The following is a 16,899-nucleotide window of genomic DNA, read 5'->3' on the forward strand; positions in this document are numbered from 1 at the left end:
CAACTTAATCTGATCTTATCACCCCCACCCTGAGCCTGCAGGACAAAGTCCAAGCTCCACAGCCTAGAGTGACAAAGCCCTGTCTCCCACCTTATCGGCCCACCCTGGAAGCACGCCATGCGCACCCAAAGGGCAGAGCTATGGCCTCAGGAACCCTGTTGGCCTCCTCCCTCTGGTGCCTGCTCTGGTGCCTGCCCCCAGCTGCTCCCTGGAACCGCTTGCTCCCTCCGCTGACCCGCCAGGGCACCCTGCACCAGGCCAGCACCCACGATATTCTTTCACTCCACACGCATGGAAGCCCATGTGCGGCAACAGGGATGCCAGATGCGCATGAAGCAGATGCAATCCCCGCTCCTGTGGAGCTAACCCCAAATGGAGAGACCGGCAGTAGCAACTGATAAAGAATTACAACCTTCTGCCCGGCCGATGTGGCTCAGTGGTTAAGCATCGACCTATGAACCAGGTCACGGGAGGTTCGATTACTACTCAGGGCACATGCCCAGGTTGCTGGCTCCACCCCCCGTGTAGGATGTGCAGGAGGCAGCCGATCAATGATTCTCACTCATTATAGATGTTTTTATCTCGCTCCCTCTCCCTTCCTCTCTGAAATCCATAAAAATATATTTTTTTAAAAGAAAAGAATTACAACCTTCCAAAAGGGGGAAGGAAAGCGTGGAGCTATGAGGGCAGGGTCTAGGATAGGGGAGGTCCTTAGTCGGATAATCAGGGGACATCCCTGAGGAAGGGGCACCTGAGCTAAGAGCCGGGGTGGGAACGAATCCCAAGCAAGGGAACGGCTGTGCAAAGGCATGGAGCTGGGCAAGAGCACGGAGCTGGAGTGGCTGCTGTGGCAGGGCCAGCACGACATGAAAGGGGCAGGTGCATGAAAGGGGCAGGTGGGACGAGACGAGACGAGACTGGGAGGAAGGTGGGGCCAGACTAGCAGCCCCACAGGCCACATTAGAGATGTCAGGCTTTCTCATCACCTCAGTGAGAGGGGTAGGACAGTTTTAAGGGAGGTCGAGCGGTGCCAGGTCTGCCTGTCTCCTAACTCCTCGCTCTGGGGCTGTGAGGCCCATCCTGGTGTCCACCACCCCACCCCCCTGGCCTCCCTCCAGGCTGGGAGCTCAGCCAACAGTGTGCCACTGGTGATCAGACATGGGACCCAGGGGCCATTCGGGGGACACTTCATATCCTTCCAGCTAATCAAGATGGGAAGAAAAGGTGACGGTTTAGACCCAAACCTTCCCTTCTGAGCTCATACAGGGAAATTGTCACAAAGGTCCCCCGAGACCACGGCACATGCCCGTTGGAAGACAATCACCGACACCCTTCTGGACAATTGTGAGCTGGTTGCTCCCGACGGCCTGGGGCAAGGACCCTCCACTGCTCCAGCCCCACTGGCCACGTGGTGAATCCCCCGAGAGACCTTTGGCCAGTCTGTTCACTGAGAACTGCATCTCAGGCAGAGCGCTGGCGGCACCAGGCTGCTGGCTCCACGTGAACTTGGCACAGAAAAACAACTGAATCATCCCCATGGTTCTCCAAGCCAAGCCCTCAAGGCCAACTTTTTTTTAAAGCTTACCGGTGGTTTCTATGGCAACTGGCTTTAGTGATCTGCAATAAGCCCCAGGCCCACACTCTACGACCAGTCCTCGAGGGCAGCCAGGAAAAGAGCCGAGCGGAAAAGAGCCCAGCCTCTAGGCTCGGAGAGGCCCTCTCCACCCCGGGCCCTGCAGGCTGAATGGGGGCATTCCTTCGGCAGAATGCTTTAGGGCTGTCAGGACATCTCAGAAACTCATCCATCTCCCCTGCACCCCAACCACCTCCCCAGGGACCTGAACGGCACCTCTGAAAAGGGCCCTTTGAGATGAGCCCACCTGAAGCAAACCATCTTACTGTTTTCTTACAGCAAAACATGGCAAGACCAGCTTTGCAAACCCAAGCCCTGGGCTCTGCTTTCCGCCTTTGAAACGGACTTCCCTCTGCCTCCGTGGACCCGGCGCCCCTCCTCCCACCTAAACCCAGGCCTCTTTGCTAATGTCTCAAAAGTATTAAAACAGGAATCTGAAAACATGTGATCAAGGTCAAGTGTCAGTCTACGTGGTCTGGCACTGGCCTTGACTCTCGTACGGCCTGTAGAGTGGGACGACGGGTCCCCACTGTCAGCACCGTGCCTGGTGGCAGGAAGGCCTGCGAGCCGCTGCGCCCGCCTCTTCCCTGGCCCTCTCCCGGCGCCTCTGGGTCCTTCTCTATGCCAGCCCCCGCCTGGTTCCCCTCTTCCTGGGGCCTCTGGAAAGTGCAGCCTGTCACCCTTTTCCCCAAAGGATTGTTCTCTTCACAAAGGAGGAAACGTCCTGTCCTTATCAGATATCCGGCTCATGCAGAACAGACTGCAGTGAAAATGTATCCCAGAAATCCCGAGGCTGGGAGGTTATCCTGCGGTCACCTCAGTCATCTGAGGCTGGCTGGGTGTGTGCGCCCTGGGTGCGACAGACTCCAGGGACCCGGCAAGACCTCCCCGAGAAACGCACCTGGTGGCTGAAGCCCTTAAACTGCAGGTCCCCACATCCCCCTGACATGTTCCCTCTATAACCCTCTTTTCTATTAACACCAGAACACAGGGTCGCTGTTCTCCTTTACTTTCAGTGGTCACCTGCCCCGGGCTGTGGGCTGTGTGTTTGGGGGAAACAGGGGTGTGAGGCCCCCAGGTGTGGTTGTTCTCTAACTTCCAGGGCATGGGCAGGCTAGGGGTTGTAAAGTCCATTGTCTTGGAGGAAATAGGAACACAGCTACAATAGAAGCACTCAGCAAACGCTAGGCTCTCTAAGGTAATGAACATTACTCATCGCAGCAACCCGCCCACCTTGAGAAGTAGGAATGATCAGCATTCCCATTTTCCAGAAGAGGAAAGGCTCAGGGAGGTCATGTGATCAAAGCATCACCTGCACTCGCTGGGGCCCGAGCACTGTGTGAAGCACTTTATGTGCACCGTGTCACCTACTCCTCCCACACTGCAGGAGGTTTCCTGGTACTAACACCATCTATAGATATAAAAGCCTAATATGCAAATTGTCCCCATGGGAATTCGACCGGGAGACTGATCGCTTGTTATGATGTGTACTGACCACCAGGGGGCAGGGTGGAACAAAGGAAGGCCCCAGCCAGCAGCCAACAGCTGGGGAAGGGAGGCCCCAGCCGGCAGCTGGAAGGTCCCGATCGGCCCTGACCGCTGGCCCGGCCTAGGGACCCTACCCGTGCAAAAATTTCATGCACTGCGCCTCTAGTTTTACAATAAGAAACCAGGCTCAGCCAGGCCACAGGGGAGCCTGAACATGCCCTTCCCGGTGACCTCCAGCACTTGGGAAACATTTCAGGCCACTGGCAAGGCAAAGGCCCCGAGGGCACCACATGGGGACAGCACCCCCCGCTCTAGGGAATGAGCCACCAGCTGGGCCACAAACAGGCCACAGCTGCATCTGGCTTGCACACAGGAAGCAGGAATCTGTGGCAGAGTCAGCTGGGAGGGCCGAGAACCATGGGAAGGAGGGAGGGAGGGAGGCAGAGGTCACAGACCCCGAACACAGGGGAGGAAGAAAATGCTGTCAGCAGAGGGCTACTGTGTGGCAATGAGAGTCCCCTTTGTCCTGATAAAGACAGACAGGAGGTCAGCCTCCAATTATCACACTGAAAAGTGCGAGCCCCAGCGTCCCCTCCCCCTGGGGAGGCCTGCTTCAGCTGCGTTTTCACTGATAATACGACCTTGTCTTTCATGACCCCCGAGTCGCTTTCCGGAGGAATGAATCACGTTCTTGTCCACAATAGAGAAAATATAGGACAAGTCCGTGGAGGCGAAGGCAGCACCTCCCGAGGTGGTGGGCAGGTCACCATGGGGTCAGGACCCAGGATGCTGGAGAAATGGGGCAGGGAGGCGGGAACGGCCAGGAGGGTGTGGTCTGTGCTGAGACAAGCACACGATGTCTAGGTAACGAGCAAGAGGGGGTCTCCACTAAGACAGTTCCAATCCTAAGACCTCAAGGACCCCTTTCTTCAAGAGTGGCAAGAGGTTCCACCTCCTGTGCCAACTCAGAACCGCTGGCTGTGGCTGTGGCCGTGTGTGTGTGGCCGTGTGTGTGTGTGGTGGTGGTGAGGGGGGCGCGTGTGCGCACGCACTGAGGATGTGCAGCCGCACCAGGGCTCAGCAGAACTCTGATCAGTAAATCATGCCTACACAGGCAGAGGGCCAAGGGGGTGCCAACCATACCCTGGTTCAATCCCATTTCACACCCAACCACATGGAGGCCCTGGCAAGGAAGTGCCTGACCACAAGCCATGTCTTGGCAAGGGCAGAACCACTCTGGGAACACACACACAGCCAGGCCGCTTTAGAAACGCACGAGCCATTCGCAGGCTCCCCTCCGCGCGTCCCCGCTCACCTGGAACCTGTGCACCAGCTCCAGGGACTGGCTGTCGTTCTGGTCGGCTTCCAGGATGACATCAGTCAGCTTGTGGATGATGACGTCCAGGGGGCCCTGCTCCTCGATGGGCCGGCTGAGGTTCAGCTGTGGGGGGGGGAGACACAGAGAAGAACTTTAGCACCTGAGCCCACTGCCCTACTCTGTCCCACCCTCCGCACGTCCCTGCAGCACCAAGCGAGGGGCGGGAGGGTTGGCACTCATGGGAAACAGACAGGACAAAGGGGATCCTAGAGCTCCACCGGGGCAGGCCCCGTGTTTGTACTTCTGTCGCCGAGCCCCACGCTACCCAGGGTGCAGAAGACACACAAGGAATCAAGGTGACCAAGAACCTAAAGGTCGAGTGAACCATCACTTTATAGAGAGAGAATTTATTGAACACGCCCCCTCTGCCCGACAGCCTGGATTTTTTCAGAAGACCTCAGCGAGGTGAAGTCACACAGCCAGCTGTGTACTGAGGTCCAAGAGGACACTCCACAAAACGACACAAACTCTTAGCAAAGCAGTGATCTCCATAAATCTGAGAGCTGCTGCTCGAGAGACCAGCTGCTTACACGCCACACTGGAACCGGGCTGATCATGACAAAGTGAGGGAGCGCAGGGCTGCCTGTGATCCCTGGGACACGGCTCGCCCTGCTCCACTGGCGACGCCCTGCTGCCACTGGCATGTGTTTATTGTTTCAAGAGCACAAGGGCCCCCAGGGACCAGAGCCGCTGGCTGACAGACAGTCGGCACCACCTGACCCCAAGGCAGGAGCACCTGCCAACAGCCAGGGCAGCCTGACCCGCCAGATGTCTGCCGCCCTGCACGCGGACACCACCACCTGCAAGGCCAGGCCTTTGGAGGCAGCAGGCGCCAGCACGGCACCTGGCTGACCCCCGGATGGCCTCGGTAGAAGCCAGATGAGGCACCAACCCCGCCCCTGCCCTCAGCCCCACCCTCCCAAGTGGGACTCCCTCCGGGATTCAAGGCTGACTGTTTCAAAGTCGTTAGTCAAGAAGTCACGACGACAGCTACCAATGATGGCTCTGGGAGGCACCGTGCTAAAAAACTCAGCGTGCATTCATTTTATTCCCCAACCACATGATGAGAAGCGATTTCACAGATGGGTGGAGAACAGACTTCTGGAACCTGTCTGGGATCTCAGTGAGAAAGCGGGGAGCTGGGACAAAAACAGATCTGAGCTTTCGCTTGTCATTCAGTGCCCCCACCCCTACGCCCTGGAAGCTGTCCTCTGGAGCCACAACCACCTGGCTGCCTTGTCCACCAAGTCTGGGCAATTGGAAGCACCAATGGGAGATGGGAGGGAAGGAGGGGGGGAGAGAGAGAGAGAGAGAGAGAGAGAGAGAGAGAGAGAGAGAGAGAGAATATGTCTGGGTGTTTGTTAACGTCCTCACGCCCCCACCATATTTCTGGCAGCAGCCACAGTCCCCATGGGCAGGGCAGCCCCTCCCAAAGACCACGGCTATTTCTAGGGCTCCGGTGCCACCCTCCCTCCCTTTGTCCCCTCAGGCCTGGGGTGGTGACAGCTTCCCCTCCCAGGGTGCCTCCTGTGACCCTGCCCAGATTTAAACTGTTTCAGTTAAACCTTCAGGTTGTGCCAGCTCATTCCTGCCGATACCCTTGTCTCCTCTTTTTTACTGCCTGCCAGGAAAGATATTAAGGGATTTCCCCTATTAAAAAAAGAAAATAATGAAGACTCCCCTTCCCATGGTGACTAGCCTGTGTACAAAACAAAACAGAAAGCAGACCGGTGGAGGCCGACCCTCTCTTCCGGGCTCCCGGGCGGGAAAGAGGTGCCGGTCCTCACAGCAAGCCCAGGGCTGGGGATGATGTTCCCGCCTTCCCACACCAGGACACCAAGAGCTCGGGAGGAAAAATGACCGCGAAGGCCACGCAGTTGGGAAGTGGCCCAGCTGAGGCCTGGACAGAAGCCAAACAGCAACACCCACGGGCTCAGGCCCCAGCCGAGCTGCCAGGCATCCTGGGCCCGTGCACAAGCCCAGCTCAGCATCCTCTCGGCCTCAGTTTCTCCTTCAACCAAAACAGGAAACTGCTGGGGCCTTCCCGGTTCTGTCTGCAGATTCTGTATTACAGTCTTTCCCAGAAAGCAAGCAGAAAGTGAAAGAGGACAGAGAAGTCAGTGGGAAGTGGCAACGTGGGAAAAGAACAGCAAATTCTCAGAAGGTGCCACGGCCACAGACCCACTTTTGCTGTATCCAGTGGCTCTGCCGAGACAGGCACCACAAACAAGAGGCCAGTATTTTCAGACCAAGACAGCTACACCCGGAAGAGAATCAGGTCCCGTGAGGGATGCTGGGCAGTGCACCCCGGGGCCAGTCAGAAACTCCATCCCCTTGAGAACTTTCCGGGTCTCCTGTGCAGCACGAGGGACGGAAATCAGCCCGAGGAGCTGGGTGTCCGGTGGCCAAGGAGATGCCCTGTCTCATCCTTGCCGGGCATCAGCCAGGGCCTGTAGACCTGACAACCATGGGCTGTTTGGAAAATAAGCTCTCCGCATTCCCGGCTGCTCCGCTGAAGGTAAACAGTCGAGTTCTGGACGCTGTCCACCTTCCTTTGTATATTTTCCAAGCATTTTTATGCCAGTATAACCCTTTCAGGATAAAGCGACTTGGGACACACATCAGGCCAGTCTGGTCCCTGGCTCGGCCATCCCTCCCTGCAGTGTCTTTGGTGAGGCCTAAGCCAGCGCCTCGAACAGGCTGTCCAGCACGGCTTTACTCGGCTGGCCAGAGAGGCTCAAGTGGGGCTTCAGCCTCCCCCACGGCCTGGGGAGGAGGAGACAGGCTGCTCCCTCAGGAGGGGCCCTCAGAGGACAGGATGTGCCAGACGAGGGGACCCTCAGAGGAAGGGGGATGCCACAGAGGAGGGGACCCTCAGAAGGGGACGCACCTCTGTTTCCCAGAAGGGGTGGGGGTAGGGGCTCAGGCAGAAGTGAACTCATTTCCATTGTGTCATTTTGTCTTTCTGGCCTCGCTCTGTCCCCAGAAAAAAACGTTCCAGGGGACTTGTTCTTTTCCACAGAAGGGGCTCGATCGGTCTCCCTCTGTGAGTAACAAGGCTTCTCAGTGAAAGGGCCGCCACTGAGGCCGGAGGAGGTCTGCGGGCACCGCGCTTCCAAGTCACGCCATCCTGGGAGGCCAATGCTGGATGCTGTCTGTGCAGCGCTCAGACCCGGAGAAACAAGGGCCCACTGTTCCCTCAGCGGCGAAGCAGTGGGGGAGGGCTGGGAGATGAAACAAAGGCCTGCAAACCCCAGTGGCTGGAAAGTCACCTCCAACTTCAAACAGGCAACCCAGTCATGACAGCGGCAGCCGAGGCAGCGAGGCTCTGCCTCGCCACCTTCCCACCGCCTGGTCGGGAGGAGGACGGCCACTGCAGATGCGAAAACCCATCAAGGCTCAGTGCTCCTAGGCTGCAGCGGGTGGCTTATCTGATCGGTGCCTCGGTTTCCCCGTTCATAATATAAAGATGCGACTATGTTCCCTCTACCCCGCTCAGGGCTGCTTAGGTGGATTAGAACATCGGTTCATGGATGCGGCACAGGGTGGTGTTCAGCCCACGCAGGCCGTTACCCCCACTCCGAGTGCTCAGGACAACACTTCTGCTTGCTCGCTCACTTCTTCCACAGGCATTTCCTGGGCACCTGCTGTGTGCCAGGCCCCTGCCCTCTCCAGTCGGGCAGAGAGCCCTGGTTCTCTCGGGAGGCAGACTCAGGCGAGGGAGACGCCCCTCTGCCTGGAATGGCAGCCTGCCCCAAGAGCCCCTTGTCCACACAGTGAGCTCTTACTTGTGTTCCAAGTCCCAGCTCAAAAGTTCATCTTCTTCAAACAACTCACCCCTCCCCAAGCAGGAAGATCGATGGCTCAATGTGTGCTAAACGCAAACCACGCTTTAAAGAAAAACTGAACAACATAGACCAACTAGAAGCGACGTTCCATGAAGCAGAGTGACCCTTCCCTGCTCTGGGAGTTAGAAGCAGACTCCTAGGGGAGCAGATGTCTAGGCCGAGCCATGGAGGAGGGAGAGGGTGGGGAAGGAAGGTGAGACCCGGGGAGAAGGCAGTGATAGGATACAGAACTCGCCTGCACTGAACACTCCTTAATTTGTCAATTCCAAACGCCTCGGTGACCCAGGTACCACCTCTGCCAAAAAGGGCGTGTCCTGCAGCACGGACCTCTGACGGGCACCTTGGGAGGGGGCCCACGACCCCCTCCAATGCCTCCCTGCAGGCAGGAAGCAGAGGATCCCATAGAAACTGCCAAGCCCTAGAGGGCCAGGCGCCTCCCAGGAGCAGGACTCTGCTGTGGTATAAACTAATAAAGATTCAGTATGTTAAGCCAAAATTTGGGGCGGTATATGCACTAGCTGTTAGCCTAGCCCAGTGGTTGGCAAACCGCAGCTCACGAGCCACATGCGGCTCTTTGGCCCCTTGAGTGTTCTAAAGCCACCTCTTCAAAATAGACTCGCCCAGGCTGAAAACCGACTTGCGCGTGGGCCACGAAGTTTCAATCGCACGTGCACGCCCGCACGTGGTATTTTGTGGAAGAGCCACACTCAAGGGGCCAAAGAGCCGCATGTGGCTCGCGAGCCGCGGTTTGCCGACCACTGGCCTAGCCTATCTAATACAGTCCCCAAAGGGAGAACGTGGGGGCTGCAGGGGGTTAGGAAGAAATCAAAGACAGGGGGTTCTCAGCTGTATTCCCAGCTCTCCCTTCTCCCCCAAACTTCCCCACGTGCTTCCCTGACATGATCAATAACCAGCTAAACATGAAAGAAACAGAAAACCATCCCTGGGGCTCATCAGGGAGGCTGGGGACTCAGGAAACCTGGCTCCGACCCCCACCTACCGGCTGCTCCTCTGTGGATGCAAAACGCAATGTGCTCTGTGACCTGAAACCAATGTGCAGGTCTGAGCCGCCCAAACAGGCTGCATCGGACTTGCCCGCTGAGAAGGCCCCAGTGAAGCCAGCGTGGGGGTCAGGCAGGGGAAGGCCTGGCCTGTGCGGTCTCCCCTCTCTGGGAACCTCGATGTTGATCCTGACATTGGTGCGCAGCTCTCGCACACGTGCTCTGTACCGGGCTCTGTTCTAAACACTTTACACGCATTAACTCATTAAGTGCTCACAGCAGCCTGAGACGGGGGATCAGGAGGGAGACACAGCGGTTAACAACCTGCTGAGATCTCAATGCTCACGTCCACCCTCAGCAAGACCTGGCCAAGGAGTCTAGTGGTGAAACAAGCACCTTTGAATGTCCTGGATGACAGGAGATCTTCTGTTCTAGGGAAGCAAAGCCTGGTGGGCTCCTGGGTGAGGGCTGGTCACCAGAAAGACCAAGCCGTGACGAGAAGCTTCGGTCCCATCCCCTGTTCCCTAGGAAACGGGGAGAGGCTGGAAAGTAAGCTGATTGATGGGTCATGCCCACGTGATGGAGCTTCCATGAAAATCCCAAGGGTGTGGGTCCGGGACTCCTGGGCCGCTGAACTCAAGGAGGGGCTGGCAGGTGGCTCGCTCCAGGAGACTGTGGGAGCCGTGTCCCTTCCCACATACCGTGCCCGATGCACCTCTCCCACCTGCATGCTCAACTATCTCCTTTCCCATACCCTTTTACAGTAAGCCGGTAAACAGTACGTGACCTGGTTTCTTGAGTTCTGTGAGCCATTCTAGCAAATCAATCATACCAAGGATGGGGTGGTGGGAACCTCCAATTTTTAGCCAAATGGTCAGGAGCACAGGGAACAACCTGGACTTGAGACTGGCATCCAATCTCAAGGGGGCAGGGGAGGGGAGGCAGTCTTGTGGCCTTTTAACCCGTGAGATCTGCTGTTAACTCGAGGTAGGCGGTGTCAGAACCGAGTCACACTGCAGGACAACCGGCTGGTGCTGCAGAACTGCTTGATCTGAGAAGAACTCCCACTGCCTGGTGTCGGCGGGACGGAATGTGTAAAAGAGAGTGAGGGAGAAACACAGGCGTGTGTCTTTCCTACTTAATAGTGCACTCGATGAATGTCAGCTATTCTGCATCCCTATTCTTACCACCCGCCTTATTACTGACCAGTGGACATTTTCCTGACTTTCTGTCAAGAGCTCGAGTACAGGCCAGAATTTGAATTTTGCAAAGCTAGGTGACTCGTACTAACATTAGACTCCTCAAAAGTACTTGTTGCTACAATAAAATGTATCATCGGTATTAATGACAATTAACATTTTAAAACTCTGAGTCCGGGCCACACAGAACTCTAATAAGCACCTGGATGCAGACGAGGACACCGAGTCACAGAGGTTAGGAACTTGCCCCGGTCAGAGGGAGTCACAGCTGCACAGGGACCAGCTCTCGCTCCAGACACAGCCAGATAATTAACCTCTAAACCAAAAGGTGTCGCGGGCGCCTGGGCTCTCTTTCCATCCCTTCTCCCTCAATTCACACCCGCAGAGTGGTGTGTGTTCAGCTGTGACTTAAGTGGAAGTCGCCAGATCAAAAGTGTTGTCTCAACCAAGGTCCAGACAAAATGGCCCGGATGAAAGGCGAGGGTGTAGGTCTGATTGATTCCTTCGCACTCTCTAAGGATCTGAGGATGGGGACAGGACTGCCACCTCCAATGTTGAAAGGCGCCATCAAGCAGAAGCTGGTCTCTTGAAAAGTCGGGTCTGGTGCCGCATGGACAGACTTCAAAAGGGCGTGTGGCCTGGGTGGATGCAGCACTGGTCGTGTGTTTCAGAGCGGCTGGCTGCGAGCGACAGCTCGGGGAGAGGGGGGCCGAGGCTTTCCCCTGGCGAGGGCCACTCGCATGCCCAAAGGACTTCAAGGTAGGTCTCAGAGAGGTCAGGAGCTGAAGGGTCACAGGAGGCTGGGGAAGGAAAGCTGTGGCCTTTGCTCCCTCACCCAATTCCCCAGTTTCTCAGTAGCTGGTGTCTAATTACTGGGGCAAGGAGAGTAAACAGCCATCTGCTTAAGGCAGCAGAGTGGATAACCTTCCTCCCCTAGAAGATGAGGGGCCCAGTCGACGAAATGGCCTCATGATGAGGTACCTTGCAGCTCCAAAGTTCTGGCAACTTGCAAGCTGACTTTACTTCATAGAGCCAGAAAAGCTACACCCGCTCAGCAAGCACGGCTCCTGGAGAACGGGATTCAGATTCTCAGGAGCTAAGAAAACCCCGGGCTGCATCCAATGCTAGGGAGCCAGGCTAAGAGTGGATTAAAAGGAGAGCCCAGCTGGCATGGATCAATGGTTGAGCGTCAACCTATGAACCCGGAGGTCACAGTTCGATTCCGGACCCAGTTGCAGGCTCGATCCCCAATAAGGAACGTGCAAGAGGCAGCCGGTCAATGATTCTCTCTCATCATTGATGTTTCTCTCTCTCCCCCTCCCCCTTCCTCTCTGAAATCAATAACAAATATTTTTGAAAAAGGATAGGGCCACACCCTTTGACCCAGCAAGCCCACTCCTGGGATGCTGGCCTGAGGAAAAACAATCAGCAGGCTACCACCCTTCCCGGCCCAGAGATTCACTGAGGCCAATGAACAAGAGAAGAGACACAGAATGCGTGTCCCAAAACAGGGGACTGGCTACGCAACGACGGGCACACCCACACCAGGGGGCATTAAAGGGCTACTGGGATGACAAGGAAGAAGTCCAGCAGAGACAAGTGTGGTGTGTGTATCACAACCACGTGGAACCACGTCTGCTGTGGGTGACGCTGGAAAGAAAACACAGACCCAAGACTGGGAGGGTTCTGGGCACAGGAGTCACTATGGGCAAGCAGTGCCTTTCAGGACACGGGGCAGGACGGCTCCTCCTGATTCCCTTGTAACTGGGTGTCATCACATGACCACTTCTGGCCAATGAGCTGTGAGGAACAGTGAAACAGGTCACTCCCGTGGCAGAGCATCTACCTCCACGTGCCAGGGCCTCCAGAGCCCGCTAGCACGGGACTGGCGACATTCACGATGGAGGCCACTCAGTGAGGCCCCAGCTGACCCCTCTGGGCTCGTGGCATGAGACATAACAGCACAGAGTTCTCATCTACTATGACTTGGGGGTTGTTTGTTAACACAGCGCAGCCTCCCGAACAGTGTCCCTGAGGTTTTCCTTCTTCCAGGTGTTTGAACATGGAAGTGAAGGGGGCTGGGGGAGAAAGTACATGGAAGCACATGGGCCTCATCAGGTAACTAACCAGGTAAGGCTGGGCTTTTGTTAGGATTGTTTTTAAGTTATACTTTAGTACTTGGGTGAAATACGACAACAGGGATTTATCTTGTAAGGGGAAGATTACCTGTCCAATCCCTTAAGATCAGAAGGCAGAAACCTTGAACAGAGAGCCACACCGTCAACGTGGCTGCTCCCCAGCACCCCAGGGAAGCCCACCCCTAACTCTGCCAGATGAGTCCCTGGACCCTGTGTGGCTCGGCCACGTGGGCTACTTCCAACCAGTTCCTGTTCACAGTGGTGCTGCAGCCCGGACCCCGAGTGCTGGGAACAAACCCTCCTGCTATGTGCCAGGCACCGGTCTGGTCCTGTCCTCAGGGGAAAACACAAAACCACAGACTCGGAAAAAAGAAGAACATGGAAACGACGGGCAGATCTGGACCCACGTGGAGGAGAGCCCAAGGCCACAGAACGCAGGCTGGCTGTCCCGTGCGCATCGCTAACGTCCTGTCCCCAGGCCCAAGGAAGCCCTCCGAGTCTTGCCCTCAGCAGCCCCCTCTCCCTGGGTCAATTCTCCTCTTCCTGAGCCACCCCAGCACAGCACCCCCTCCCCGGGCAGAGGGCAGAGCAGTCTCCAGGCCCCGGGAGGGCACTTCCCTCCCCTCCCTAAGCCTGTTTCCTCACCTGCAGCGTGAGGGCAATGACACATCCTTCCTACAGTCATCACCAGCACACAGAGGGGACAGGCACCAGGTCCCACGTGAATGGAGCCACGCACGCTGCACAGATGTCAGCAGTTTGGATCTTCTTCCTATGGAGGCTGATTTCTCCGGCGTCACTGTAAGCCTCGCGGCCCTGTGTGTCTCCGTGCCAGTGTGATCCTAACAGTCACCTCCACCAGGACAGATGTGGAGGAAGTCCCCAGGCACCGTGCTGGGCACATTACATACTTACTTCACCTCATCCTCATAATGTCCCTGGGAGGCAGCAGCAACGAGGGTTCTAGGAGGCAAAACAATAGGGGGGCCATGACCGGTATGGCTCAGTTGGTTGGGGCATTGACCCATGCACCGAAAGGTCTCGGGTTCCATTCCAAGTCAGGGCACATACCCAGGTGGCAGGTTGGATCCCAGGTAGGGGTATGTGGGGAGGCAACTGAAAGATGTTTCTCTCGCATCAATGTCTCTCTCTCTCTCTCTCTCTCTCTCTCTCTCTCTCTCTCTCTCTCTCTCTTTCTCCCTCTCCCCCTAAAATCAATGGAAACATACCCTCCGGTGAGGCGTAAAAACAAACAATAGGGAGGTGTGGGAGGTGGTGGTAGATACAGTAAGCTGGAGAGGCCACCAGACTCCATCAGAATGTGACAGGAACAGAAATAAAGCTTCACTGTGATAAGCCTGTGAGGTACGGGGTCGTTGGTTCCAGTGGCTTAGCTTAGCCTGTGCTGAGGAACACAGCCAGCCAGGAAACCCTCTGCCCAATGCCAGGCCTCCAGTACTGGGAACAGATGGAGGAAGACAGAGTTGTGGACAGAGCCTGGGCCTTCAGTCAGTGGCCTCCAATCTCTGAGCCTCTGTTTCCTCATCTGTAAAATGGAGCCACAGACACCTGCCTCCAGCATCTGACGAGATGCTGGTAAAGCCTCAGCTCCCGCCAGGCCCGCAGCAGGCCCTCCCGCAGTCATTCCAGGAGCAGGGCTTCCACTCTCCCTTCCTGGAGCCTTCTCTGCTCTTGGTCCCTCCAGGTCCTCATCTGTCACAGTTCTTACTGGACCCTCCACCTCCGATGCTACTAGTAATGGATGCTCGGGTTCAGATGGGACTTTTCTGAGCATCCGGGTCCCCAGCATGATGCTTACTCCCCTGGTGAGTTGCAGAAGCAGAGTTCTCCTTGGCCTGGGCACCCTCGCTGAGGTCGGTGATCCTGCCCTGTTCCTCCCTGTGACCCATGCAAGGCCTGGCACAGTGCCCAGCTGTGCCAGGAACCAGCAAATATGCACTGAATTCATTCCCCAAAGCTGGAGACGCAGACATACATCCGCCCACCCACTCGCCCATTCACTCACACAGTATTCATTGAGCGTTTACACAATGACCCCTCAAGTAAATGTTACCCTCCATTAAGAAAATGAAGACAGTTTAGGTAAACTCGGCCAAAGTCACTGCCAGTAAGAGGCAGGCCCAAGGGATTTCTGACCAAACTCTTACTGCTCCTTCCCCCATAGCCACCACCTCACTGTCTTCCCAAACTGTCCTCACCCACCCCCCAGGCCTAGATTGGACCCCCAAGGATCCCAGGCCTAATACACTTATGTTGGGCTCGAAGTGGGAGGACTCCACAGGACCCACTGGAGAAGCTCCCAGCCAAAGACTTCTGCAAAAGTTCCAGTCTGTGGAAATGTCACGCAGACCAGGGAACTAACACAACGCCTCTCTAAGGAAGCAGCATCTGAGCTGAGACCTGGAGGACCCCGATCAACCAGTCCCAGGAAGGAGAAATGCCAGCGACGGGCCCCGAGCAGTGGCTGCATTTAGTGGGTCTCGATTAGCGCGAGGGGCACACGGGGATGGGGAGGTTGTGCAGAACCTCCAAGGGCCCATCTGAAGTTGGGAGTGTGTCACCAGCCCCCGGAGGGCTCAGCGGGGAGTTATGCCTCCCTTCCCTTTGAAGAGACCACTCTGGAAGCTAACACATGTGCAGCGTCAACACCCTCCCTCATCCATGCTGGAAGCACTTAGCACCCAGCAGTTGTCATTTTTATGGCCCACAGAACAGGGGGCTTAGGTAAGAACTTCAATGGATGGCGCTTTGAAGAGTAGGGGGCCATGGGTCAGGGGCCTGGCACTGATGCCCTTGATGCGAGGCCATCATTTTTCTTGTCTGTAACCTGGGGGTCTAATTTTCAACGAGGACTACAGACCCCTCTAAGGCCCCCGGGTCTGGCGCCAAGAGCTCCTGGTATGAGAACAGAGCCCACCCCCGGCTGGGGTGCCCACGTCATGTCCCAAACCAGCTTCCTTCTCCCCTGCTCCACCCCAGCTCCTGGCCTAGGATGTTTTTTTCTGCTGACAACGGAAAACACATCTCCATGTTTCCTTATCTCCATGTTGCTCCCAGAAAGGCAACTGGCAGCCCGGGGCACAAGTGCTGAGAATTCTCCATGCCAAAAATACACGCTCTCTGTGCAGCCTCTTTAGCAATAAGGGAAACTTGTGAGTCAAATGTCTACTAAGCCTACAGAGATTAATGCGTAAGCCCCAAAGAATACTCTTTCTATATTCATTTCTTCCCAGTCCAAAGACAGCAGTCCTTCGGGCAGTTTCCAAACTGGCATTTGATACAGAGTTAACGAAGGAATTATTTACGACATCGGTCACATTCCAGGAAAAAGAAGCACTCAAAATCCCTGAAAGGCACTGGGTTGTGTCGGGTTAAATAGGCGCGTTCAGGGCAGGGCTTCTCAGGGGCTCCAAGGTGCTCACGTACACGCTGGACAACGACAACAGCGTTAGAAATGGGCGCTGAAACCCTTCCCACCTCGACTGGGAGAAATCTAAAGAATGCCAGGTCACAGGAATTTGGAGACTTGGCAGAATCAGCACAGGTGCCCCTAGAAGATGCGTGATCCACTTTTGCTTGCAATTGGGAAGAAGTCCCCAGGTATCACGTGCACGCCACACCCGATATCGTCGGGTTAGCGGCATCCTGGAGTAGCGCATGGTGACCTTGGGGAGCTGCTGAGACTTGTGATGGGGAGACCATATTCTGTGGACTGTAATGCACCCCATGCCTCCGAGCAGCTGCCTTTAAGCTCAGCTTTGAAGCCAGGCAGCGGGTGACAATGGCAAGATAGCTCATGTACCCTGTGAAGCCAGCCCCTCTCTTGGGGGGTAAGGAGGGCCTGGGCCTTCTGCTAAACCGGGTCGGTTTCCTGACACTAGGGCAGCAGCTGCTCAGAAGCCGCTGAGAAGCCTCGACACAGAGACGCCCAGGAGACTCAGAGCGAAAGCAGATCCGTGAAAGCAACGCCTGGCGCAAGGGGCGCTGCACCCGAAAGCGGGCGGTGGAGTGAGACCAGGCATGGGTTTTTCCCAGGGTCTACAAATTACATCAGCAAATTCAAATTTGTTGTCGCAGGTTCTTCTGAGGCCTGTGACTAAGCTTCACTCGTGTATTACTGCAATCCTATAGGTGAGGAGGACCAGGGTCAAGGACGGTTTCCTGAAGTGGGTGAGGTCAAGTTTAAACTCACT

General features: G+C 56.1%; 1 protein-coding gene across 2 annotated transcripts in view; it reads right to left on the minus strand.

Moving 5' to 3' along the window:
- Positions 1-16,899, minus strand: part of ITPK1 (inositol-tetrakisphosphate 1-kinase) — a 138,386-nt gene that overhangs the window by 50,392 nt on the left and 71,095 nt on the right. For both annotated transcript variants that reach the window (XM_080657045.1, XM_080657046.1), the window contains one exon: positions 4,437-4,562. In XM_080657045.1, coding sequence (XP_080513171.1) covers positions 4,437-4,562 — 126 coding nt within the window. The remainder of the gene's footprint in view (positions 1-4,436; positions 4,563-16,899) is intronic.

Source organism: Plecotus auritus (genome assembly GCF_963455305.1).
Source record: "Plecotus auritus genome assembly, chromosome: 1".
NCBI lineage: Eukaryota > Metazoa > Chordata > Mammalia > Chiroptera > Vespertilionidae > Plecotus > Plecotus auritus.